Source organism: Mercenaria mercenaria, chromosome 17 (assembly GCF_021730395.1).
Source record: "Mercenaria mercenaria strain notata chromosome 17, MADL_Memer_1, whole genome shotgun sequence".
NCBI classification, from domain to species: domain Eukaryota; kingdom Metazoa; phylum Mollusca; class Bivalvia; order Venerida; family Veneridae; genus Mercenaria; species Mercenaria mercenaria.
In genome coordinates this window covers 44,346,137-44,373,916 of record NC_069377.1, presented here as the reverse complement: position 1 = coordinate 44,373,916, position 27,780 = coordinate 44,346,137, and the positions used below count along the sequence as shown (strand labels likewise).

Below are 27,780 nucleotides of genomic sequence, written 5' to 3'. Positions count from 1 at the left end.
TACCGTCTGACTTCTCTTTATTCAAAATACAAATGTTGGAATGTATAGTATCTGTTCTGCTGATAACCAAAGCTCGTCAAGAGCGAAACGACAAACGTATTAATGAAATAGCATTTTGTCTAACATGAAAAAAAAGTCTAAAAGACAGAAAACTTAAGATATTGGTCATGAATAAACAGTGTACACTATATTTTTCTATCGCAAATTGCATTTTTTTTGCTGAGAACATTTAATAATAAATAACGAAAACATTTCTACAATGTTTTTATCGAGTTCATTTGAACACTTATGCATATATGTGAGCAACGTTTTACACATCAACACCACATTTGCTCATAAAAGAAAGTTAGTCACACCGTCACTGGCTTCCATTCACCTTTGGAAGGATAAAATGTTTTAGATTTCAGAAGATCCGTAGCTTGAGTCATCACGTTACAAGTCACTCACTATCCATATCTGTTTTGCATGCAATGTTATCAGATATATTCACAGAACAATTTCTACTCTAAAATAGAGGCACCACTTTTGATAAAAAAATTGAAATGGCGTTAAATCAAACAGGAGCACGTTTAAATGCCTGTAAAATAATTAGGCTAATAAAGACTATTTTCCATTCCTTTATCATGTAATTGGAAAGTTTACAATCCATTAGAATTTTAAAAGATTGTGTTGCAGGTATTTTTGTTTATTTAATACAACGATAAGCTTATGAAGAAAAATGAGGGTAAGCCTATTTTCTTTATTTATTTTCTTTAAAATAGATTGTAGATCATTTCAATATTGTGTCATTCAAAAAAAATTGTCCTGACATTCGCCATGATAATATATAAACCCGAGCGTAAATAAAAAGCTGTAAGTATACAATGATAAAAATTAAGTTGACAATTGTAGAACATGGAGGGTGTAACAATTATCTTCTTCGATATTCGACCCGTTTGCAAAAACAAATGCAATCCTAACTCTTAAAGAAACGAAATATATTGAGTGACGACTTAAAAGAGCAAACAATTTGAAAATCTAGAACCTGCAGTAGAATTGAATTTCACAATTTATACCTTTGAATTATTTATAACATTTAGTACACATATCCTCAAGTTTTAAGTATTATCTCCCATAGAAGGCTGACCAGACTTGTGAAGAGCGCTTCTCCGCGATATCTGAAGTATCATCGGAGCTGTCAACATTGTCTGGGACAGTATTTTCAACTTCGGATGTCATGTCATCTGCGTTTCGTTTCCCATAAACCGCTTGCCACATAGGTGCACGCTTTCCGTAGAAAGCTTGCCAACCTTGTGATCGTTTACCGTAGGTAGCGGTCCATGGAAGACGTTTTCCGTAAGTGACTGCCCAAGGAGCACGTTTACCGTACGTTACTGACCATGGAGCACGTTTGCCATAAGTGACTGACCACGGAGAACGTTTTCCGTAAGTGACTGACCATGGAGCACGTTTCCCGTAAGTTACCGACCATGGATCACGTTTTCCGTAGGTGACTGACCATGGAGCCCGTTTTCCATAGGTTACCGACCATGGAACACGTTTTCCATAAGTTGCAGACCAACCAGCCATACGTTTTGCAGGCCAGGTGGGAGGATTCTGAAGATCGTCCATATCATATAAATTTTCAGACAATTCTTGCAGTTGCTTGAAATCGTGAAGATCGTTTTGTCCAATGTCAGCATTTGTTTTTATTGCATCGATGTCGTATCCTTTATCTGTGTCGAGAAATCCATCGCTCCTTTTCCCATACGTTGACATCCATGGTTGAAGTCGTTTAAGATTTGAACGTTTTTCAGCATCTAAGTTTAATATTTCATCTTTCTCAGATAATGTTTGTTCAAGATAATCATTCATCCATGATCGTGGAAATGCCACTTCACCAGAATCCGAATCGTTTTCGTCGATTATTTCATCGTTTTCTATATTTCCAAAATCAACACTCTCGTCTTTGTGGATTTTGCCACTATTGTGTAAAGCAAAGGATGGCTCACCCGATCGTTTTCCATAATACACTGACCAAGCTGGTAGTCTTTTCAATGCTGTATTCCTTTTAACTAACGTCAGTGCTGGAGATCTTTCTGAGATCGCATCACTATTTGCTTCAACAGGCGATATGTTTGTTTCCTCTGAAAAAAAAATAGAAGAAAATATTTTAGCGATTATTCATTTGTCATTTTTGCACAGATCCGTTTCGGTACAAAATAACGGTTATATCAAATACAGAATGGATGGTATCTTGTGATGACAGATAATTATTTCTTAGTTTTTTGCAGTATAGTTTCTGCTTTACTTCAAGGATATGTTTACAAAAGTTTTAAAACTGGTGTTTAGAATGTATAGAAAGAGCTTTCTAATTTACTCTTATTTAACGGTTTATATTATAAGCAAAGCAAGTACGTGTAAAATCCAAAACTCAAAATATGAAGATATTTTTTTACGAGATACACCGATATCGAATACTTTTAGTCAACCTTTCCCTTTTGTCAAATATTATGTTGAATAGAGAAATGGTGTTAAGTTTAATAGAAGAGTTTTTTTTCTCTTTGTAGGAAATGTGTTAGGTCTTTACTTCATGCATTGTATTTATCATAAATAACTTGATTGTGTCGTCAGTCGCTTTTTGTGCAAGAACGTTTCATAAAAGGTATATATCTAGAAATAATGAGTACGTTTCCTAAAAAAGTTTGTATACTAAAGTGATTTGATGCATTTGGTAATACCAGAAAAAAAAGCATCTCTGCCCAATATCAATAAGATAAATAAAACTGTCCTATTCAAATTCATTTACAAAGTAAAAATCTAAATACTGAACAATTCTTCTATTTCCATTAAAGGTTTTATTACCCGTCTCATATCAATAAAAATGCTCGTCGTGTCCAATTAGGTCTTATTCAAAATATTTAATCATTGTGCATCGCCCCATGTCATGTAAATTCCAACAGTAAATAAAACTCTTGGCTAATAATTTAAATGTTGTCACCAATTAGTCCTATTTTCACACGAGTTTCCGTTGCTCTAACGGACGGCGGCTAATTACAAGGGATGTAAGTGAATACCGAATTCGTCATGACATACGCCATTTCTGTCGCAGTAATTCATTCTTGTTAGCTACTGTATATAAGATACATTTAGACTAGAGAGAAAAATGTTTAAATATAAACTATTTTAGAATATCCAATAACTCGCGACGAGTTTTAGAAACGTTCAGTTCAATAAAGGATTCAATAATTCAAATACCAGTTTATCTGGTTATCTGTATATGTATGTTGTCATCACGTGTAGAATATAATTGTATTATATATTTCTTCAGGTCATAGGTGACAATGTGTCTGGCATTGTTACATTTGTTATAATCACAGACATCGAATACTTTCAGTATCATAAGGTTGTAAGACTCAGTACTTTATATGTATTTCATTTTGTTCAAAAAAGGAAAATTCAAATTTTCTTTACTATCTATTCCATGTAATTTCCGGTATTGAAAATGATAAAATTGCATTCTACTAGTGATGAATATCTTGTACTGAAAATATCACTAAACTTGCATACTACCAGTGATGGATATCTTAAGGATAATATATTACATTTATTTGATTACTGTAGAGTAAACAATAAAGATAGACGGATACGTGGCAAAATCACACTATACTAAAGCGGCAACAATTAGGTGCGTCAGAGCATTGACGTTGCTGCGTGTTACGGTGGTCAGCAGCGACCAGAAACTTAATTTAACTATTGATCGTTTGGTCTCAGATTTCTTTCTAATCAAATCTAGACAGTTTCAATAGACTGCTCCTTAGATGTACAATGCTTATGTTACAATCATTTATTCTGCTAGATTCTTGCTGGGCGTCTCGTTTTACAATTGTCATATTCGTAATAATAATCTCTAATTATAAAAAGTAATTAAAAAGGGAAAAGAAAGGGAAAAAGTGTTTATATGAAATGAATAATTTTACTTTTATGTCATCACAAAAAAAACAACTATTAATTGATAATTGAAATAGGATAGCACGGAAGCTATATTATTTGTCTGGTATCACAACGTATTTAATACCAACAATATTTACAACAATCCTGAATAGCTAACTTACGACCAATTTACAGCATTACATATTTTTCATATCCTTTGAAGCAAGAAGCTTTTTAGCAGCAATCTTACGAATCTTAAAACAAAATAAACATTTTTTCGTGTATATTAATCATTCTTACAATAAGTTCAGTTAATTCACATTTGTACAATCGCCTTGTTACGGTGGCACAGAGGTGACATAGATGTTTTTTTATATTAATACGTGCGCACGTAATAACTAATACGTGCGCACGTACTAGTACGAAAAACATCATCGCACATACTAGTACGTGCGCAGGTACTAGTATAAAAAACATCTTCTTACGTATGAAGTAATACGTACGCACGTAAAAGGTTTTTACGTGCGCAAGTTTTAGTTTATGCGTGCGTAGATGTTTTAATAAACTAATAAGTGCGCACGTAAAACCTTTTCACGTATTACTTCATACGTACGAAGATGTTTTTTTTAACTAGTACGTGCAAAAGTACTAGTATGTGCGATGATGTTTTTATACTAGTACGTGCGCACGTATTACTATATACGTACGAAGATGTTTTTATACTAGTATGTGCGCACGTAATAGTATGTGCGATGATGTTTTTTGTACTAGTACGTGCGCACGTATTAGTTATTACGTGCGCACGTATTAATATAGAATACATCTACGTCATCTCTGTGCCACCGTACCTTATTATCTCCGTTTTGTTTTTATTGTTGATCAAATAGATGAGTTGATTTGATCTCCAGAATCTTGTTTTTTTAGTTTTGTACATAAACTGGTTTCACTCATATCATTAAAATAAATCATATTTTGCTGATGTAAACACATTGAACACCGATGTACACTGTTTGTTAACAAATTCATGCATACTCTTTTTAGATAACTATGTATATTTATGATGGACCCCTTGTTTTGTGCATGACAAAAACATATTTCTTATTTGATTTGACTTGACTGCAGACATTTTTGAGTAAATGAATATATTCTTCACCATTTGTATGTTTTGTAAAGACGGTGACAATTTATATTTCTTATTCATCAGATGTTTGACGTCGCGGGAGTGTAATAAAGCCATTACATGATAATAGTTATACACTAGCGTAATAAAGTTTTGACGTCGACTTCGTTTACAGTATAGGAGACGTTGGTCAAATTGACTTGTTTATATAGTAAAAGAAAGTAGAATTTTTGATTTTTCAACTGGAAAAGCTAACATGTGATAAAACAAATATTACAATAGTGCCTTCTCACATTGGATTTTTTTAAACTCGTTGAATAAAATTGATAAAATGCGAGGCTCTTTTATTATTTTATTCAACTCGTTTAACAAAAACAATATGTAAAGACACTCGTGTAATATCCTCTATATAAGATTTTTTCTATATCTCTGAATATAAAACATTAGCTTGATTTCATACCACAACCTCTATTATGTAAAAAAAAAACCGATTTCATATAACTGTTATGATATATATCCATTATGATCTTAATGAATTATTTTCCTTCGACCATTAAACTGTGATTTATTTAAATTACGCCCCATTAAACTGTGATTTGTTTAAATTACGCCCCCTTTATCAGAAAATCGGGATGGGGAGGCGGCAAAATTAAATAGATATCATTGTTCCTACGCAAAAGTAAATAAATGTTCTGGCTTCAGTCTGAAAGTAAATAAATAATTGGACAACCTGCATTTATTAAATAACTATTCCATGCAGTTTCTATGACCTATACATTCCTAAACAACTTCAGTTCCCAGATTATAGTTGTTATTTTCACCTGGCTTCATTAGAGATATTTTATAGTTATCAGAGAAAAGGGTTTGCTTTGCTCGCAGTCAGTATTCTAGTTATTTTCTTTGCTATACTACAGTTTCTAAATGCATGTTTTTCGAAAACGCTAGTACTTTTGTATTTCGAAGCAATAAGTAAATTGCCTACTTTTAAAAGAAGCAGTCGGCAAGGTAACACCATCATATCAGTTTTCAGAGTATCTACCAAATGCTCGAGTTAGCAATTTAATTTTTCTTTACTGAATAGTACAGACTTGTCCTTAGCTATAGTGTGACAATGATTAAAGCATTTTTTTAAATAGATGCTTGTCTGACAACCTCATTTTGCACTGTCTGACAATCTCATTTTGCTCTGTCATACACGATTACAAATCATAATATCATAGTGATGGTGCAATAAGGACATAACTTTCAATATAAATTCTAGCATAAAACTGATGTTTTTTGTCGTTTTGAAGTGGTGTACTAACAGGAGAGTTAATGGAGAGATTCTCGCCCTCGTGGGCTGTTAACACACTGTTTCATCTATGCGCGTTCCGTGGCATGGCGTAAACATATCACCACCCTATCACGGACAATTTGAAGCGTGATAAAACAATACTGACATTCCTGAACATTTCATGGCTTTTTGATAACGCCGATGAACAATATATTTATTTTCAGCGTTTCACACGTTTTATGTTAGAATAGTGTTAGCATACGCTCATTTCCTCTTACACTTCTGCAGAGCACGAAGGAAACATGCGTTATCCCTATATTATACATATAATTCATCTTCTGTAGAGATTAAACTCAAAATATTAAAAAATGACATGCCCAGTTTGTCCTGGCGGGAATAATACGATCAGGGTTGTAGATGTAATATGATAAAAGAGATATACACTTCCAAAATGATTCTTATTGAAACCTACATCAACAAGGATATCAGTAAAAGCCAGAAAATAGAAGAAATAACATAAATGTGTTATATAAGCTCGAATAGATGTCTTTATTAAAATTAAAAAAAAGACTGATGTAACTAGCATACTTGTTTTTAGGTGCATGTTTCCAATATTTTTATCAATTATTTCTATCTCATATATTGAGATCGCTTTCAATGATATGTCTTCGAGTGAGCAAACATTTTGATTAACGACTAATTAATTAGATATTCACCCAAATTATCAATACATCGGTGTCATTTCTGCATACTTTTTCAATAATTTTATTGCAGTAATGACATAATATATAGCATCCAGATATTACAGATACTAAACCTGTGCTTATTAATTATGTCGTCGAGGACTAAAATTGTTCATGACGTAATTGTTTAAGGCAACCATTCACTGAAAACATAATATTTTCACAAAATAAATTATGTGTATCTAGTAGAAAATAACATATTGCAGCATTGCTGTTATTATCTGATCATGGATATGTAAAATAAGTTCCTACTAGATAGTATTGTAGAACATTTGTTAGTGATGAGTGTCATGAATAAATTTTGTGAAATACACATGCCTTTTGTAATACGTAAATACCATTACAAAAAGTGTTAACAGAGGAAAGATAAATAATAAAAATTAGGAAGGTAACATACATGACACTTGACTAGGAGCCATCGATGTTTCATACAATTGAAGTGTTTCTGAGGAGGCCATATCATGCAAACATGATTAATTCATACAGAAATACACCGATAGCATAAAAAAAAAAACGATGTTAGGGACAAAATTAGTTAGGACCATATGTTGTGGAGTCAATCACTTATATATATTCATAGATTAAGTATCAAACACTCCTGATGTTTCAGTAGTTTAGATATTCAGAGAATATCGGCAGGTATTACAGCCTGGCTTACCTAATCAAGGGCATAAACTTTAAAATTTGTTTTTAATGTAATAAAATAAAAAAAAAAGAATAAATAGCAATCCTCATGGGGTAACTACCATTAAAAATAGGTTCCTTTTCAGTCAGCTAAATATTTATAGTTTAATGATTGCTTTATTTCTGAGATCAAACACTCTGACGTGTGACCGCTAAATTAGAGCTAAACACTGAATGGTTGGATTTGCAACACTTCCTGTACATGTATTGCTTTTCAGAACATAATCCCGTAAAATATCAAGTCTCATGGGATAACCATTAATCGTGTTCCTTCTTAATAAGAATAAACATTAGTATTTTGGGATATCTTAATCGAATGCTCCATTTAAGAGATCAAAATATCTGAAATATGGCCTCTGAATTAGAGCTAACTGTCTTCTAAATGCTCATATTAGATAATAAATGGACTATTAGCACTACTATAAATTACCTCGAGGCGATATCCAAATGGTTAATATCAGCAATAACTACTTGCTTTTTGAAATCAAAAATAGAATCACACAACAGAACTGCCCTCGACGTAGCATGTTCCTTTTCAGAAACAAATATCATCAACATTAACGCCAAAAAATAATTCTGGGCAGGAAACATTTGGAATGGATTAATGACATTTAAGAACATCATTAAGATATTTTATACTACTGTGGCTTGCACGCGAGTGGCTGGGATCAATTTTGTTGTGTGCCGTATACTTTCGTTGTCATTATCCCATATTGAACAAGTATGGATCAGTAAAATGAAACGATTTATCTACAGCAGGGAGTTCATTTATATAGTACAACGCGAGATGGTTTATGTTCAAAATATTTTCTTTGTTAGATCCAGGGATCAGTGGTGTCTGCACGTCGTTTGTTCGATTACTTGAAGCTTAGCCATATAGTAATAAAAGACAAGAACGCATCATTACCAACAATTTATTCGTTTTGTCCTGTACATACACTGGAAAAATGTTTTGAGACAAAAATTCGGACTTAGACTTAACGCTTATTTTACTTGCCACTTCTTTTTTTCGCATTTACTGAAGGCTTACTTATTTTAGCGGTGTACCAATAACAGCGCTTTAAGCGCTATCACACGTGCGCTAATTCATGTCCGCGCATTAATTTGTCCAAGCATTTTCATGTACATTTTCATTTGTAAGTTTTTAGCTAACGGATTTTTTCGACTGCGTCCATTAGACCTGTAAGGCGCCACCCTGTCATGACTGATTCTTTTTTCACATTTCTGTGTGCATCGACCAGTCACGCAGCATGATAGGTTTTAGTCTGCTCAATTTTAAGTTTACGTCAAGATTTTCATAATCAGTATGACGTATAATTACAACAGAAACACATTACATAAAAATTGCCGATGGTTAAGTTTATTTCCGAAAATCTTCGTGAATCTCCGTAAATCTCCGAGAGTCTCATCTCGGACAGCGCTAAAATTAGAAATAAGCGGTCTCGCGAGAGTGCTAATTCACGTCCACGCATTAATTAGATATTTCACCAAAAATTGCGTTTGATCTAAATTTTTGCCGCGCTAATAAATGTACGCCTACAGTATAGTGTTTATAAATCCGGATATTGTTGCTCTTTTAGGAGCATTATTCGAGTAAAATGTCTTTGAAATAAAAATAAAGTAAATATTTAGATCGAGATTGATTCTGAGTAACACCCATCTCAAACATTGAAGTTGTTTAGCGACCAATGTATAGCCAGTATTATCTGTAATAATAATTTCTCTTTTCTTTTGTAAACAGTATTTTATGTAATATGCAAAACGAAAGCCAAATCAGCTCAGATAACATTACTTGGAAAGATGCTTATTTATGAATGTTGTATACGATGTAAAGTGAGACCTGTAGTGTGTAAAAGCTACAGCGTAATGCGTTGAACTTCGTGCAGATTTTGGGTGGCATAGAAGTCGTGTGAACAATAGCAAAAGACATGTGATAAAATGATCTGCTTACACCATTTTGTCACCTTAAAGATTTCTAAGTCCATTTGTATTTTTCTTTTATATTTTCTATCTCTCGTCGAAAAATATATACTTGTTTTAAAAAAAAAAACAGTTTGAACAATAACGAACGTACACAATAAATCATTTGTCCATATTAACGTTTGTGATACATGTATATAATAATTGTGGTTACACCATTTTGTCGACTTTCTTTCTTAGTACTGTTGTATGTCTTCTCTATGATTCCGTTCACTCATCGATGACCATATATTTAAAATGGTGTTATGCAATAATATTCCACATATAGCTTGACTGACCATTGGACGAAATACCAAAATAGTATTTACTCAGGCAACGTTTTTTTATTTCGGTTAATGAAATTTTTGTATTGCCTTTTCATTGTGTAGCAGGTCTGATTATTCCCTTATACAGCAATAAAAAAAAAGAATGATATCAATGACAATATATTTTTCGACTTTATCGTATCCGTTGTATTACATGTACTTTAAACTCAAATACAAACATCAATGTGTTTTATATATATGTATGTGTTTACTTAACTGCATCAAATTTACAATCTAATTAATTTTATACTGGTCGTCTTCCAGCAGAAAAAAATGAGCCGTGCCATGAGAAAACCAACATAGTGGGTGTGCGACCAGCATGGATCCAGACCAGCCTGCGCATCCGCGCAGTCTGGTCAGGCTCCATGCTGTTCGCTTTTAAAGCCTATTGGAATTGAAGAAACTGTTAGCGAACAGCATGGATCCTGACCAGACTGCGCGGATGCGCAGGCTGGTCTGGATCCATGCTGGTCGCACACCCACTATGTTGGTTTTCTCATGGCACGGCTCAAATGATCCCAGCAATTACATTTGGAATCCGCTTAAAGTCACTGAAGGCTTTCACGACCACATAACAATCAGGCATTTTTATCATCAGAAAATTATTCATTTTACGACATCCCTGATTACTACAGATTCAAATAAACAATTTGGATATTAAAATAAATAGATGTAGAAAATGAAGAAGATCTTACTTTGATATCAAATTATCAGCATGTAGAACTTGAACAATAAGCATATTGGTAAATATTTCAATAATGAGGCACATTTGATATCAAATTACCAATATATGGAATCTGAAAAAACCCCACACTGTTTGGATAACAAATCACCAATATGTGGAAACTGAACAATATGAGACTAATGCCAAATTAACAATTTTAGGAATATTAACGATAGAAACAGCTAGCTATAAAATGAAAACTCTTAATAATAAACGATTTGGATATCAAAATACAATTACTATTACCTTGAGTCAGTACAATAACGCGCTATTTTATATACAGCTTTAATTGCATATAAAAGAATGACCTTATCATAGAATATATTTTTGGATTTCATTCCTTTTTTCATAAAAGAGAAAGTTATTTGCGTACGTAACTATATAGATGCCAAACGGTAATAAAGCATTATATCACTCTTGATATCTTGCACTGTTTTACGGTATGAGTGTTGTAGAGTTTAGGAATCGATATTAAAGGTATATTAGATCCGAATTTCATATATAAAGCAATAACTGTTTAAAATAGTACACACTGTTTATGTATAGATAAACACGATATAAATATGTACTTCCACTAAAAAACTCGCTGCTTTTTGTAACAATCAACTGTTACTCCATTACATTTAATTATGAATGCATTACATTTAAATATGAATGTAATTCCATATGCAAACTTAATTTATATATTGAATAAAGTTAAATACCTTAGATGAGAATTTTATACATTTGAATATAAAATATGTTAGTGAAAGTTCCCATTGGATATCTTTACGGAAAGACTGTGATATCAAGGCTTATTTAACTAATTATTTAGGTTTTTGAAACTTGCATTCAAGGCTCAACCATTACTATAAATTATTTCTATCTCCCATATCGAGATCACATTCATTAATTATGTAATAGAGTAAGACAATATTTTGATTAATTGAACAGTCGATACCATTATAAATATAAAATCTGTATCCTTTGTACCGATATTTTCATGGAAGAGCTAATGTAATGTATAGTGTGCTATAGTGCATCTTAAAAAGTAGAGATGTGCTAACGGATCGGATGAATGATGCCTGTGGGCATGTAAAGTTCAACTAGATTGTAAAACGTTTGCTAATCATTTGTGTTATAAATACAATTTGTGTAATACTATAGTCATTTGTACGTTGATATCATGGTAAAAGAGAAGTTAGTAAGACATGGTCATTCACTGAAACATGCACTAACATACTGAATGATGTTTGATCATGTTTATTTGGGGATGCGTTATTGTGTTAATATTTGGAAATTAAGTTCAAGAACTCCTTGCAGGTTATCCGGTAATTTCATACAAATTAGTCGGAACATATATTCCTTACAATACTTTAAACATACAAAAAATATTACAACCATAACAAAAGATAATACAATGAATTATTTAACTCTTCCTGAACCTCTAACACAGAAATAATCGGAAATTAATATCACTATTATTTCCATACATTGTCTAAATAGATATTTAGCTTTGTAAACGAGATATCTTTTTATAAAACATTTATGGAAAGTAACTATTACCACGCATAAAATACCCAAAGAGCTATGAATAGTGTCTCTTATAAGGCAATTATAATAACAGGTAGTTGTACGAGGATTGTTTATTTTTTGACATAAATACATTTTATTAGATATCAAAGGTGAAATGTTTGTAAGATAAATGTATAAATCTATTTGGTTTTCTTTCGAGTGTAAAGTTATATATCATATGGCGACTTTTCAGCTTTTCATAGTTGAGGAAGTTTAACGTGCCCACCGGGCATTATTTCATCACAGACGGACACCTTGGTAGAACCAACGACTTTCCATGAGTCAGTTTGATGGCATCCTAGCATAAAAATTTTTACGCTCCTAGCGAGACTCGAACCCACATCGGTGTAGGGCAAGTGATTTGTGTAAATTTGGATTTCATCTCGTTTTCAATTTGCAACGTTACAGAAGTTTTGCCGTTAATTGAAATTAAGTAGCTACCTAAATTAAGCAAGCGATTTCTAAAAATATTGTAGAAAATACTACTTGAAAATGAACGCTATTTCTAGTTTTGGATTGACACTCTTTGTACACATATCAAATGCTAAGGTCGAAAGAATAAAAATAAAAAAAAAAGCCAAAAAAAAAAAACAAAAACAATCCTCTTGGGACAATGATTTATCGTGTTCCTTAACAATCTTTATAAATAGTAGTTAGGATAATTCAAATGATAATGTTTCATTTCAGAGATGAAAAAATCTTTAATGTGGCCACTAAATTATAGCTGAGTGTTTTCTTAATGTTCATATTAAGCACTTAATGGATCATTGGCTTTACTATTATTCTTCTCGGACCGAACATTTTCTTATTTGAAATCACGCAACTAATGTTCTTCACGTAACAGTTCTTTTTTCATACATTAATATCAAACATTAATTCTTAGCAAACAACATTCGGTTAACATAAATGGCCTTAAAGAACCTCGTTAAGATAGTTTATAGAACCTTGGCTCGCGCGCTGTTTATTTGAAGTTTCGGTGTTATTGTCCATATTGATAGAAAAGATCAGTAACATGACGCCTTACATCCCACAGTCCCTACGTAATCATCGTATTTGTTTAGTTTATTACGATGAATTATACTCCATTTTAGAATTTAGCAACGTTCTAAGACATGCATTTGTTGTGTACACGTAACTAATAGCTTTATGTTTTTTTCAAACTGTTTAAACATATGTACACAATGTATTTCAGTCAGTTTTAACTAAAATACAAACATCATGTAAGCAAACCTTATCTTAAAGATAGCTTCGAAGCTAAGTGCAGCTAACCCTGCTCTTTAAAATCAGTCTTCAACAGTCATTGTCTAATAACTTCAATAACAGTATCTAAAAGCTATAACATTTTGGTAATTATTTAAAGCGAAAGAGATACGAAAAATAAATCAGAAAATAAACCGTGTTTCAAGTTAGCTCATATAAAATTATTGCTTTCACGATCAAAGCTGTTGATCTTGCGCAGTTACGAACACTATGTCGCCTGCGATGTTATTTCAAGGCAAAGTATTTTGTAGCGATCCTATGGTAATTCGTTTATTATTTCACGAAAATGTATACAACTATCATCAAACTCAAGATACATAATTGTCAAATGGCTATACAAACGAATTAATGTGGCCATAATGTTCCTCTAAATTCTTAGCATCTGCTTCCGGATGGACATGCACATATCGTAAAGAATATTTAGGGTAATTGGCGTATCGGCACAAGTGGTTGTCAGAATTTGATACATTAGTATTATAGGATCTGTATTTTTAGATTATTTGCATATTTTGTCATTAATCTGTGATTAAAAATTAATCTGTGATTAAAATATTCACAGATTTTATGTGAAAATATCATTGAATTATTTCATACAATTTCATTCCTTTTGTCGATTGAGACACTGACATTGAATTCAATAGATACGCTTTCAAAACTGAATTTACTTTTAAAAATGTATACTTTATTTTATTTTTTATTTACGTTTTTGGGTGGTCGGGGTGGTGTAGGAGGTGTTTGCTAGCAGAACAAAACATTAGGACAGGCATTTAAGTTTACAACATGATGTAAATAAACAGCAGTGCGAATAAACAGATAAAGAAGACTAAGAAAACAGAGAAAGTATGTTTGTGCGTGCATGCGTGTGTGGTTCAATAAGTTCCCGTATTTTAAAGAGGTCTATTAAATAACTATCTTGCCTTTAAACTTGATACGCACATTCTGGTGTTGAAAATATCTAGGTGTTCCAATATCACGACTAAATACATTAGACACATGTATTTTAAGTTATCATATCAAAATAGTGTTTTCAGTCAAAGAATTTCAATCTGTAGTTGTATACATTATTTTTCACTTTTTTCCGTTTTCAAAGATTTACTCCTAACTAATGAAACGATCTCAATTTCATAACGCGACCACAAATACCTCTTACATTTATATGCCAGATGTCCGACTAAGATTCAAGATTCATATCAATTCAGAGAAAGGAAAAGAAACAATTACAATACACAAAACTGATGTTTCGAGTTTGGTGAAGTTCTTATATTCTAATAAATTCGTGCTCTGATTATAGGTATGCTTACGTCATGGTACTTTATATCCGGTCTTTTAATTCATTTCCCTTACAAACGGAACTTAATTGGCAGAATTGTGCAGAATATGATTCATTACATCATTTAATAAAAAAATATCTCAGAAGATGTTCGACCTTATAAAACCTTGTTTCATTGATTTTGTATCTCCCTATCATTTAAAATGTTGTGTGTATGATTTTAACATAGCAGAGAGATGCAGTCTCTGTAAAATATGTCTGTATATAATGAATAATATATATTTATATGAAGCGGTCATTAAATTATTGAGATAGAGATATACAACCTGATTAAAATGTCTTTTAGGAGTCTGGCTATTTAACTGCGTTCTGGAAATATACGTATAATTCAGAATACAACTCTATTATTGCTTAAATCTACATCGTGCTCAGAAGCAAGGAATGGTATTCCTTCATAACTCTTGAAATTTGTTTGAAAGGAAACGGTGAACGTAAATGTAATTTCAAAAAAAGATATTCCAGTTCAAGGTGCAATGTGTCATTGTCCTGACTCGTTAGAAAATAAAACACACAGAATTGGAAATAAACAATACATAAAAGTATATAGTTTGTCGTGATTCTTAATTCTAAGCAACCCGGGGTATTATTAAAAACTCTATATGTCAATAAATAACCTGTAGTCCATTGATGATCAACAGTCGAGTGTAACCACTCAAAAAATAAGAAGATGGCAAATCTATGCAAAGATCACAATTGTAATCGAATTCTTTCCAGCCTTTTTTACATGTCTGATTCCATTAATTTTTCTACATGTTGTACATGGTCTGAATTGGTTTTATATCTTAGGGAATATGTAGCTTCAACCGTGTGTTTTAATAAGTATAGTGTATGGTTAAAATAGAAAAAGTGGAAGTTTTTTGTTTTGTTACAATGTACTCAGCTATTAGAATTCACCGAGTATATAGAGTAAAGCTAGCTTGAACCGCTTAACATAATACTTTACACAAGGAACCAGGAGGAACTAATACCCAAACAACCACCGGGTAATAGTTCGTTTATTACAGGAAAAGAATGTATTTTGTAGGTAGATATGGAACTGATATACCTTTGTATACGGTGCCTTTGTATACGGCAATGATTTTGCAAGAGCGATGGGATATATGGTCATGTTTGCTCCTGGTTGAATGGCTGTACCATAATACAGCACTGATGATCATGTTTCTTTTGTTTATGACCGCGATCATGATGATGAAATATATTTACTATATATATTGAAACGAAAATTACTGTATGTTTAAATTTGTTTGTTTTTTCTGTTTGTAATTCAAGTTTTATCACCGAAACATTTGGACTTTATGCACAGGCTTCGGCGTCATAACCCAAAGTTCCCGACATGGCTGCAAGTTTTACGTTATTATGGTGATGGTACGGCCAAAACGTTACAGTAATTGCCAGATTATAGTCACGGCATGACGTATTGCTGGTAATTAAAGTTTGCACTTCCCATTTATCCTTTGCGGTATCAAACACTCCCCCACCCCCAAAGTCTCTAAAATGACGTTTGTTTTGCCCTTTTGATGGTGTTGAAGAATGTGTTTAGCTAAATATTACAGCAAACGTAATTAAACTGGAGTAAAGCGGATTATGTGATCAGTTACGTCGACTTTCTTTTATTAAACCAGTTTGGACATGTCTACACAAACATACTACTTTGTCAAAGAATCATTTGAAGTATGTAGTGGGGGAACCCTTGATGAATTCAACATTCATCGAGTGTAGTGTGATAATACTTAATTAAAATTATCTCTGAGAAAGAGGCTTAATTATAACTTCGCCAGCAGCTAAACAACCAAAACCCAACTAATCAGATTATTAAGTGCTACTAAGACAATCTTAAAGGAATCTGCCTTGTAAAATATCATTTATGGTATCAATGTAAGACGCTCCATGTCTTTGGTATTTGGCTAATAACTTCGGATTTGTTTGACAGGGAATACGCAATTCTGATTCGATTTTGTTTGTGTGCAAAGCTAGCCATTTTACAAGCTACATTTGGAGCAGAAAGCAAATGCTGCCTTAAGGCTTTATTCTCAAGTTTTTTTTTGTGTAATCGGATAAAGAATAATCTTAACGAATTTCGAAATTTTAGTGAAATACGTGACATGACTTGCCACCTTCTTTACAATGTGAAGAATTTAAAACAAAACAAAGATGCAGATTTGTAACAACAATTTGTCAAATGCGAAAGTCAATATGATTTAATTATACTAGCATTTTATCATACAGAAAGAGTTGATGTCTTTCGTGTATGCATATTGCCTCCGTATAAACACTTTATGGTATTTTAATATAAAATATTACGCGAAATACGCATTTGCGCTAAATATTGCGTATACACAGGAAGTTGTTCCTGTTGTAACTGCTCTAGACAGAATTAAAGAGAATTTCCACAGAAGGTCAAACATTTAATAAGTCAAGCAAAGATTAGTGTTAAAATAATGAAAAGAAATATTGAAGCAGGTACTTGTTCTTGATATATTCTTATTAAGAGTGAGGTTAGGTGCACCATAAACCGGTATAAGCTCCCCGGTGGTGTTTTTGCCACTGACCGTTCCAAGGCGGTGGCACACTGTGTTCCTTTATTTGTTTGTTTTGTCCTTGTGTGTTTGCTTTGTGTAGTGTGCGTGTGCGCGCGCGCGCGTATGTGTGTGTGTGTTGGTCGTGTGCGCATCCGCGTGCTGGGTTTGCGTTTGGGGAAGCTGCGTTTTTAGAACGTAGCTTTCCCTGTTGGATATTCATCCTTGTTTTCATATTCTGCGTTTTCTGCTAAAATTCAAACACAGTTGTTGATAATACCAGTAATTACATTGTGGATAAAATGATCATCGGCAAGTTATAACAGGAGAATAACCTGAGTGAAACATATGAAATAAACAGCGTGGCTTGTGTGACGCGCGACATGTTTTCTCGTATGATGCAAGGTTTATTACCTGGCGATAACGATGGATTAGTATTTATTATTATATATATTATTACACCAGATTTATATTTATAAATATATTTTCATGTACATGTAAGAATGAAAATAATCTAACCCTTCCAGTAGTTTAGTCTGGCGTGCTTTGATATTTCGCAAAATTCCTGCACACCTGAACTCTGCAATTCGTGGGCTGAGCGCGAAACTATTGTACCTTGTTCTTTATTCATATACAGTTACAATAGTTTCGCGCTCAGCCCTCGAATTGTGATATATCAATAAGTAAATCTTGCAGAGGCTTTAATTATTTAAAAAACGTCAAATTAACAGATGTTATCTAAACATTTATGACCTTCCTTTCTAATGTAATTAGGACTACTGAAATTTACATATTTACATAACATTCTGATAATAACCTTTAGCTTTGCGTGCCTGGTAAGACATCAGGTCTAATGTCTTTACCATTTGCGTGTTTACATTTGCAAAAATAAAACAAACTTCTAGAGTTAGATGGTTATGAGAAGATAAGGCTAAAAACACAAATAAGAAAATGAAAACATTATTGCGTTTTCATTATAGCTTTATCAAGGTCTACCACCTAAGTAGGAGTGGATAATTATTTCAGTGATATCAAATTGATCGTACGTTTGACAGCCGAAGTCTAAGAGCTTTTGCTGTGATAGTTGTGCGTGCACTCAAATTAGCAGAGATCTTTAGATAATAACGTTCTGTGTAACACACGTTGTATTTCGACAGGTTAACTACTTTGTGAGGTATTTCGTCTGTTATTATTTTTAAAGTTTCAACATGATATTTTTTTCGAAATTCATCCAAGCTTGTTTCTAAATATTTTTACGCAGGTTTATAATTATAAACGTATTTTAAAAATTATTTAGAACTATTTTACGTACATTCTGGTGCCTAATGACTAAATATTATTGCGTTCAAACGACGTCACCGAATCCATGATATTACGAGCCAATAAAAGCGCAAAGTTAGTACCTTTATCCGTGTAAGTACGTGATTCTGAGCGATGTTTTTTGCTTTTGTTTCGAGCTTACTGTAAACATCAATGAGCTGCTGATTTTTTACGAGTATTCCGCTTAGAGCATTGACCGAAATGTTGTAGATTATTGGAATTAAAGTGCCGTGCAGAGTATAAGGAAATAATTGTTTTTTCACTGATTTTATTTAGGAGATATTCGGGTGTAATACAAAAACAAGTTGGGCAGATTGGTTTGTTATACGTATTCTTCAGTTTTTATTGATATCTTGGTATTTAGATACTAATTACTATGCTACAATATCTTTTTTATTTCCATTCATTAAAACAAATATCCAAGCTTAAACTAGAAACAAAAATACTCCTAATATGACGGAAGAGAAGTCATTTGTCTTGCAATTATTATACTAATTTATTGAAATACAGTTATAAGATTAGTCCGTGTTCCTAAACAGGTCAGTGTCAAAGCCTCTGAATTTTGAGGTTAGATATATAGAGTGTCATGTTTTGTTTCTTTTACAGCATTAATTTTGTTTACGGGCGTTTTCTTCAGTTTACGCTACATTTATCTGCATCCTGAAAATATCTATATTACTAAACAATCTACATAGTTAACAGATAATACGATGGCTTGGTGGTATGATGTCTGACTTCCACGCACGTTATTATGGGTTCAAAATCACCAAATACCATTGTCATGAAAAATAATGTAATGATATCAGTATTGCCTTCTTACATTATTTTATGTAACATATTTCACAAAATCAAATTGTTTTCTCTTGTAGTCATAATTTTTTGGAAACGCTGGTGAAAAGTCATTTGTTATCTAAGATACTTCTAAACACTTTATTCGATACTTTCTACAACTGTTAACTTGAATACAAGCTTATGAACCACAAATATCATGATGAGTTTGAAAGATAAGTGTGGCAATTTTCTTGGCTTCAATAATTGCAAATTAAATTTGAAAAAAAGATCTGGTTAGATTAAGGAGTCGAAACCACAACCCCAAGATTGACAGCTTAAAATTTTGTCCGCACTGCACACTTAGGAAATATATGCAATTGCTATATCGCTATTTAACTGCTGACATCGAAAATAAATTTACAGAATAAAATACGGAATATTCAGGTGAATACTTAAGGACAATACTTCATTAAGGACATATTTTCAATTATTTAAACATTTTTTTAAAATATGCAAAATGCCAGTTGTAAGATCGATCTTACTACGGTTACTTCAGAATTTAAGATACGATAAGGTACGTTGTTAAAATTCACTATTTTGTTGGTTTAAATATATTGTTATTTCCCAATATGTACATTTTATACATTTTGTTCATGATTTAACATTGTACTTCATTCAGCTGAAAATGACATTTAGGCCGTCGAAAACCTAGCTAGTATTTAAACTTGCTTTAAAACGAGAGCAAATGCGTTACCATGGAAACACAAGCCACGCGGCAAGTTTTTGATTAGAATACAAATACACTCCCTTGTATCATTATTAACTACGCAGACCACGAATGAGACAAAAATGCTGAAATATGCTGAAAAGTGTTGCATATCCATCCTTCTGTTTTCAATATAAAATATACATAGAGGGTCATGCACTTCAAGCCTGTATAATACTTACTTGAAGGGAAAGATACAAATAAATACGATTCCTTTTCTGCATTTAAAGAAGTATACACATCCTCTTATCAAAATGTAAACAAAGTCATTACATTTCCGGAACGTGCTTTACCTTTCAGCATAGACAATGTAACATTGTGATGCTTAAGCGATATAAATAAAATAAGATAAATTTTCTTAAACAGACTTTCAACTATTTTAATCTGAACACTAAAAGATAAGTAAACATTGTCAAATATTTTAGAAATTGTCATTAAAGGACATTTAATGGAACTGACAATTATTTCCAAGGGCGCTAGTCTATAGAAAATTGCTCTACGGTTCAAGCCTTTGGCCTTAATAACTCCTGCATAACTCCTCCATGAGGTTAATATAGGATCCAAGATTGTTCATGACATTTTAAAAGAAACAGAACGTGCTCAAATGAATTTCAGTAAGGACACTTTTCGGCAAAATTTGAGGAATATTTTGCACACCGGTCTTGATTGGATCAACTGTTTGTATACAAGTTTTTTGTTACAATTATTGTGTTATTTGTCTTATCCTTATCTAAATGAAAGCTGGTATATCAAATTATACTGTATACATCCAAAATATATAAAGTTATTGCTTTCAAATTTCAAACTAATATTAAACTCACATATCGCATTGAAATAAACATACAAAGCTGTGGGTTTTTTTTCTGTGAGACTGCGTCTTTGTTACATACACCATCTCTTCTATCGTTTGATCTTCGTTTGAAAAATTTATATTTATGAAGTATTAAACTATCTTAATCACAAAGCTATAGAATGTGCTATTACTTATAATTGCGTTGCCATGGCATATAATTTAGAAGTGGGAATATTAACCTAATGTATTCCATTTAGAAACCACCAACATGAAAGGGAATCAAAATAGACCATTGATCATCTAACAGATACGCCAAACGAAGGCACTTAAACATAACATATGTGGATGGCAGATTTCACTTACAAGGCGGACGAGATCAGTTTATCGAGAAAAAAAAATGTCTTTATCTGACATTTATTATCTGTTATTGTGTGTATATAATCATGCTTATAAGAGTAAATGATGAAATCTATGGAATAAGTGCTCTTCAATATAATTGCAATGATATTCAGTAGATAATGCGTTTGTTAACAAGGATATATTGCCATGGTGTGTGTGTTTTGAAGTATCTTATGTCAGTCTTCTACATTATATATGGCATTTTAATGTTAGGAAAATGCTGTTTTCTGTTTCTTTCTTATATATTTATCATACAGAAGTTCATGTATACTTAAATATTTTGCACGAGTCATTTACCTTAGATTAAGCAATACTTGATGTTATTTTCGATTCAATCTCTTTCTTATAAGTTTTCATTTCGTAGTGGATGTTTACTTCAGTTTATTAATTTTGAGAGCGGAATGCAAACAATTTATACAGCATATAGTGTCACCTACCCTTCTTCAAATTAATTTTATACCCTTACCTGTAGAGGGAAATACAACGCAAAAAGTCATAAAATAGAAACAAATAATGTTTTATTCCCTCAATCAGAGAATACTGTATAGAAGACAGCTGGCTATAAGTACCTATACATTTTGGAAATGCCAATTAAATCTCTGAATAGATAAAACTCAACAGATCATATAGTCTCTGACTACAAAAAGTGTAGATGACTAAAGGGAATTTAATATCGAACCTATCATCAATTTGGAACAGTGCTTGCTTACATTTTATATATCTATAAATATAATTAAAAATATATTTACATTTGAATATGTTTGGCGAATATAGCGTCACCTTTAATATTTTCAATCAGTACTATATATTGTAATTATCGATATTATGTAGTTATCGCTTTATTACATATTTGAGCCGTGCCATGTGAAAACCAACATAGTGGCTTTGCGACCAGCATGGATCCAGACCAGCCTGCGCATCCGCGCAGTCTGGTCAGGATCCATGCTGTTCGCTTTCAAAGCCTATTGTAATTAGAGAAACCGTTAGCGAACAGCATGGATCCTGAGCAGGCTGCGCGGATGCGCAGGCTGGTCTGGATCCATGCTGGTCGCAAAGCCACTATGTTGGTTTTCCCATGGCACGGCTCATTTATCATATAGTAGTGTTTGTCAACTAAATGTTATCATTCATCTCACTACATTTTATACAACATTTTAATAGTGAGATGTTATTCTCATCTTGCTCATATAATTTACATATTAAGTTTTCTAAAATTGTTCATTTAGTCCTCTACATTTTTGCTGGTTCTTATAGTTTTCAAATTGTGAACTATGTACACTAGTACACTCAATCCTTGGCCGTTATTCATTTTAGGGCAATTAATCCATAATTGCGCAGAATGTATTTAATACCTAAGTCTTAATTTATCAACAGGCAACAAAATTTAACTAAATTTCATATGAACAATTTTAGCATGGAATAAGTTAGTAAACAGATCACGTAATATATGAACTACGTCATCAAAAAATAGACAGATTAGCATGTTGCTGACATTGCAATATTATGTAGTTTTTTATGTTTGTTTTTTTTTTTTTAAATGTAGTTAGACAAAGTAAGTTTTAGCACGCAGATAGAAAGTTAGTTATTTAACAAGAGGGACTTAATTGCACTGCAGCTTGGATTTGGACATCACCATTTGGGAATACTTATTCAAATGAAAAGAAGCTGATAGGCATGAAAGGGGGGTACATTCAAGAAAGGGAACTGTTTTACTGAGAGCTGGTTATTAGCAATGCTAACAAAAAAAACAAAAACAAAAAACAACCAAAGCACTGATACTGATATCCATCATTGTCCCTAACGTGAAAATGTTCAGTGGGCCGTTATGACTAAAAATACCATGTACGCGCCAGATTTCTGGAATGAATACAGTTTTTACATAACTATTTTTTAAACATAGAAAAGCCTTTCTGTTTTTTCTGTGAGTCCCCTTGAAAGCAATAAAATGTACCCCAACAAAACGTTTGAGGTGTAGAAGCTGAATTTTGTTTGGAATTATATTTGTTGAAACTTCTCTTACACATGTATTTAAAATACTGTCATTGTCCGGAGAATATCAAAGCCACACATTTTCTGACCAGATAAAAATGTGTAACGTAACTTCATTATGTTGTATTTATATTGTTAGGAGTCAATATTGTTTCCAATAGGCTACAAACCACATCTGGTTGAAAAGGTAAATCTGAGATCAGTCGATATATACCAGGACAAGACAGACTAACAAGCTATTGTAATACTAATGTCATTTCTGTATATATACTTTCCGTATACCAAATGTCATTTTGATTTGCAGCAGCTGCTGCCTCAGAATGTCAGATTTAATGAAAATATAACAAATAATGTCTATAGTACTATTACGATCTGTGTCTCTGTTTATAGTTATTTGATGAAAATGTTAAAGATGAATATTTCAAATAGAGTGAGTTGCATACAAATTTCATTGATAAAACTACAGTAATATTTGGATGATATCAAAAGGCATGAAAAGTAATAATATCATATAACTTTAATTTTACATTGAACAGTGGCATTTGATCCAAAGTGAAAACTATGTTTTCATGCTCGTATGTCAAGCACGATTACCAATATCATGAAACATCATTTCTTATACTTGTCAAGACGAATTAGTTAAAATTAAGTAAAGTTCTGTAGATAATTTTCCTCAACAAGATTAGTCCGTTATCAAAACTTAACATATCATTTATGCACTAAGACTTTAAAATTCTTCAAGATTTTTTTCTTGATATTTTGTTATCAATAGAAAAGAAGTTATATTCGTATAGTTTAAGACACCTGATTTTAATTTTCCTGGAACTATTACATACCAGGCTGTATCATAAATTTACTTAATAAAGGAAAAAATCTGTATAACTGTTAATTTTGCTTTTGTATTTAGTTATTTATCTCCTCCGTCATTCAGACTGATATTTCCATAAAAATGTTAATTTGACATGAAATCGTTCTATGTAATATTATAGCAGACACTACCAATATGACATATCAAATATGTCAGTAAGAGAAAAAAGACAATATTATCTATATTGCAATTAATGCATATTGTTCGTTTGCACAGTATGACAACAGCGGGTGATGTCGTACCAATTTGTATCTTTGTTATTTATCTGCCAATAATTTTATATAGCGGCTAATAAAACAATGCTTTATTGTTATTTTTGTTACATATTGCAGAGTTTACATAGACGAGTGAGCAAATATGGGTAACAAGAGCAAAAATAGGACGCTGGAACGCTGTAATGGGATTTAATTTTTTCAGATAACAAACGACATCGCGGGTGAATGTGAAAAGTATATTTCTCCTTTCTTCATATGCAGTATGCATCCTCGAAAGGTACTTTAAAGCTGTTGAGTAACTGTATTTTTACAGATATATAAAGCTTATAAGATTATAAAAATAAAAATATATACGTAGGTTTAATAAACTTAACCTTTGCTAACAGGCAAAACAAATGATTATGAGCGTAGCTTTGAACCTCTTTCTCTTTATCTTGGACATTCAGCTTTGAAATTGCTAGAAAATGCAATAAACGCTTTTAATGTCTTTGACAGCGTGAATTTGATTACAAGCATATTATAAAACATTAGTTCTCTTGATTACACTTGTATTAACACAGAAAAATGTTTTAACGTTTTAAAAGACATGCAACTACCAGAAGAGTGATTTGCCTGACTATTTCAGATATTCAAATTGAATAAATACTTTTGAAAAAAAAATGTTTCTTTCGATATTCAGTATCTAAAAATTGCAGTAAGTCTTTTTGTAATTAACACATTACGTTCTTTGCTTCATGCTTGAATTAAGGGAGAGTGCATGTTTTTTTTTTGTTTGTGCTCGAGCCCAGTAAGGGCAACGAAGAGATAAGCTTAAAAGACACTTACTTCCAGATTTTGGCTAAAATGATCTTTTTTAAAATTGAAGTTTGGTCATATTATGAACATTAGAATATGAGGTTTCTAAACTATCTTAAAAATCACGAAAAAAATAAAGATGCCCGCGTCGGGAATCAAACCCGGGCCGCCGCGGGAATAAAAATTTTCCGCTGTCTTTACAAATACCGCCACAAAGGATAATGTGCTTGTTTGAAATCATGAATATAAGTTAAACTTATTTTCACGAGAATGCACTTAAAAGAGTTTTTTCATAAATTTATTTCCGTTGTTAGTTATTAATGTTTCTAACATAGAGTTAGTGTGATATTAAAACAATGATGTTAGATAATAAATATGTGTCTTTTTTTTAATATCAGCTAAATGAATATTGAGGTTTTGTGCACAAATGTAACATGTTTTGATTCGAATGTCAATTCACTATGCTACTCTTTACTTTTAGGAAATAGAAACAGGAGTACAGCTTAAGCAACTAATTAAGGCCGTGTATTTTTAAATCATCCCTTATCGTTTACGCATAATATGTTTTTCTTGTTTTTGAATGATTCTTTGCAAACTATGTAAGAGGGTTTTCTGAGCATTTCTTGTAAAAGTTACAAAAAATAAACATGAATGATGCTTCTTTCTAAATATCTTCAAGGGAGAAAACAATTTTTTTTTAATCCTGAAGATATCTTTAACCATTTTAATTGTTATGCCAAAACTGTAATTTTCTCATGAAAAGTCCTTTGTGAAAGTAAAATTGGACAATAGAAAATTTAGAATTCTTTAAATGTTTAACAAGGTTGTATATATCATGTTGATTTCATATTTACTAAGTTGTCCTGTTCCTACAGCAGCTGATTAAAATGATTTTAGTGTCCAAACTTGCGAAACTTTAACTTGCACCGTAGTTGTTTAACTAGCACTGCATTTATATGAACTTTTAATGTTTTTATCGGAAGTAATACAATATTAATGAAACAGTTGTTAGCATGCTATACTTTAGAATTATGCTGTATTACACGAGCATAGATGGCATCTTGCTTTTTTAAATTAGATTTATGTCTTACTTTTCGAAACATAAATCATGATTTTATTACATAAAATTGTAATTGTGAATCACACTATAAAAGCTGCAAGATGTATGAAAACCTATCACAAGCGTTGATCCAACAATCAGGAGGTGACATGAAATAGAACGAATTTAGCTTCATTTTATATTTTTAAAATTATTGACGTTGCCAAGCGACTAAATATCAAAACAGAAAATTATATGGAGGCACATTCCTTTAATCGTACTTGCATATACCTTTTCCTTTTATGTCAACGGACATTTTATTATCACTTGTCTCTTAGACACAGCATTTTGTTTTAATGCGTTAAGACATTTGGCTGTGCCGTGAATGCGAATCAGAAAATTAATATAAGTGCTGGACAGACAGTATTTACATGTCCTGTAGTCAGTCAGTACTTATTACAGAAAAAATTGTACTAAATTGATAGTACAGTATCTCACTAAAATAGTTGAAAAATCAAAATTAAGACAATTTTGTTTGTACATTCCGAGATTAAATGATTTATCAGTAATACATTTTTGATGATTTATTACATTTTGAGATCTAAATTCATTTCAGAGGTTCAATTTTTAGAGGCATAGGAACTTTTCAGTGTTATAAGTTGCTTTATGTTGGTGTGGTAAATATATCTCTCAAATTAATTGTAAATATTTAAATGTTGACGAATGTAAAATACTGAATTATATAGAATAATGAGATAATCGTCAGAATCATGAATAAAAATTAAGACAACTGACATAATTAAAACAATACTTTGTTTAACTTACCAATACAAAGTCCTGTTTCCAGATAAATGTACAGAACTGACAGAATTGCGAAGCCTTTCATTTCAAGTGAAAATAAGTATCCCAGTTAGAGTATGCGTTGTTCTCTTTGTCTTCTAAAATAAACGAAGAAAAATAAAATGTAGCCAGAGAGAAAAATTACAGTGTGTTCCTGACAAACTTCTGTTAATTCTATTATTGCTTAACCGATTACAGCTATTTTATAAACCTCTGCCAATGAAAAATATATAGCGCGCAAAATTTGCAGACGATATGCTGCGTCACAAGTCCAGCGCGCGCAATGACGTTATCGGTGTTTCTCTATAGTATGTTGTTGGCGCTAAGACTGTATTAGATTGATTGGTAGTTGCCAAGTAGGTAACTGAAGGTCCCAGCTAATTTGTGCGTGACATTTATGGTTTAATTGCTCTGGAAAAAGGTTGTAATGAAATTCTGTTAATAAGTTTATCGTATGTCGTAGGCGAATTAGAAGTGTTTAATAAGGCAAACTTATGAAATATTCAAAGACTGGTGTATATAATTCGGTCTTTCAACAATTGTTTGAAATAAGAGCTGGTAATAAACTAATGAAAATTAAGCGA

General features: G+C 32.2%; 1 protein-coding gene across 1 annotated transcript; it reads right to left on the bottom strand.

Moving 5' to 3' along the window:
• Positions 1–27,493, bottom strand: LOC123537028 (uncharacterized). The gene is made up of 2 exons (XM_045320569.2): positions 27,182–27,493; positions 1–2,126 (listed from the first exon to the last, which is right to left on the bottom strand). The coding sequence occupies exons 1-2, from the start codon at positions 27,240–27,242 to the stop codon at positions 1,105–1,107; spliced, it is 1,083 nt and encodes a 360-aa protein (XP_045176504.2). The 5' UTR covers positions 27,243–27,493; the 3' UTR covers positions 1–1,104.
• Positions 27,494–27,780: the final 287 nt, after the last annotated feature.

Bases quoted from the DNA above. Each gene is read 5' to 3' on its own strand.
- LOC123537028 (XM_045320569.2), bottom strand. From the start codon at position 27,242: ATGAAAGGCTTCGCAATTCTGTCAGTTCTGTACATTTATCTGGAAACA. The intron at 2,127-27,181 runs GTAAGTTAAACA...TTTTTTTTTCAG, and splicing joins GGAAACAGGACTTTGTATTG to AGGAAACAAACATATCGCCT.